This window comes from Plasmodium reichenowi, chromosome 11 (assembly GCF_001601855.1).
Source record: "Plasmodium reichenowi strain SY57 chromosome 11, whole genome shotgun sequence".
Classification (NCBI taxonomy): domain Eukaryota; phylum Apicomplexa; class Aconoidasida; order Haemosporida; family Plasmodiidae; genus Plasmodium; species Plasmodium reichenowi.
Genome location: NC_033656.1, coordinates 216,232 through 217,844, shown reverse-complemented (window position 1 = coordinate 217,844; position 1,613 = coordinate 216,232). Strand labels below are relative to the sequence as shown.

Genomic DNA, 1,613 nt, shown 5'->3' with positions numbered 1-1,613 from the left:
ATATATATATATATATATATATATATATATATATATATATAATTCCAAAATGTAACATAGTATATATAATTATATTTTATATAATATAAAAACGCATTTATATATTTGTATATATTTAAAAACAAATTTCATGTGGTATCATTGTATACTCTTAATTTATATATATAAATATTTATAATTTTATGTAAATATATATATATATATATATATATGTATATATTTTAAAGGTAACATATTAATTGTATATATATATATATATATATTAATATTTTTTTTAATAAATGAGGTTATTATTTTTATGAAATATAATGAGGCTCAAATGATATGTATGAAAATTAGAATAAAGAGAATAAATATAAAGTACATATAAATATAAATATATATATACATATATACAATTATTTATTTTTTATTTTAATTTTCTTATTTGTTTATTGATTTAATTATTCACTCACAATTGTGTTACTAAAATAAATACTATTTTCACTTACCGAGAACTGTATTTATTTTTCTTTACTTTCCTTCCTTCCTTCATTTGTTTTTTTTTTTTTTTTTTTTTATATTTCATACATATATATATATATATATATATATAAATCTTTTGTTAGTCTATTTGTTATGTCTAAATATGAAACAAGCAAATACAAAAGAAGATAAGTCGCAGAAAATTTCCAATAGTAGTACTATTGATGAAATAGAAGAAGAACAGTTATATACTGGACCTTTAAAAATAGAACAATTATTAGCAAAAGGTTTTGTAAAAAGAGATTTAGAATTACTTAAGGAGGGTGGATTACAAACTGTTGAATGTGTGGCATATGCTCCTATGCGTACGTTATGTGCTATTAAAGGTATAAGTGAACAGAAAGCAGAGAAATTAAAGAAGGCATGTAAAGAATTATGTAATTCAGGTTTTTGTAATGCTATAGACTATCACGACGCAAGACAAAATTTAATAAAATTTACCACAGGATCAAAACAATTAGATGCCTTATTAAAAGGTGGAATAGAAACAGGTGGTATTACCGAATTATTTGGTGAATTTCGTACAGGAAAAAGTCAACTATGTCATACTTTAGCTATTACATGTCAATTACCTATTGAACAATCAGGAGGAGAAGGTAAATGTTTATGGATAGATACGGAAGGTACTTTTAGACCTGAGCGTATTGTAGCTATCGCTAAAAGGTATGGTTTACATCCAACGGATTGTTTAAATAATATAGCATATGCTAAAGCCTATAATTGTGATCATCAAACTGAATTATTAATAGATGCTAGCGCTATGATGGCAGATGCAAGATTTGCTTTATTAATTGTGGATTCAGCAACGGCTCTATATAGATCTGAATATATAGGTCGAGGTGAGCTAGCTAATAGACAATCACATTTATGTCGGTTTTTAAGAGGGCTACAAAGAATAGCAGATATTTATGGAGTAGCTGTTATTATTACTAACCAAGTCGTTGCCAAGGTTGATGCCATGAGTATGTTTGGAGGTCATGAGAAAATACCCATAGGTGGAAATATAATAGCTCATGCTAGTCAAACACGTTTATACTTAAGAAAGGGTAGGGGAGAAAGCCGAATCTGCAAAATTTATGATTCTCCTG

The 1,613-nt window shown here is 25.7% G+C and overlaps 1 protein-coding gene across 1 annotated transcript; it reads left to right on the top strand.

Annotated features, from left to right (window-relative positions):
- Positions 1-628: 628 nt before the first annotated feature.
- PRSY57_1105900 (DNA repair protein RAD51, putative) lies at positions 629-1,613 on the top strand (the record flags this gene model as incomplete). The annotated part of the gene is made up of 1 exon (XM_012908030.2): positions 629-1,613. A coding segment is annotated over one exon (985 nt), but the record flags the coding sequence as incomplete, so codon positions are not given.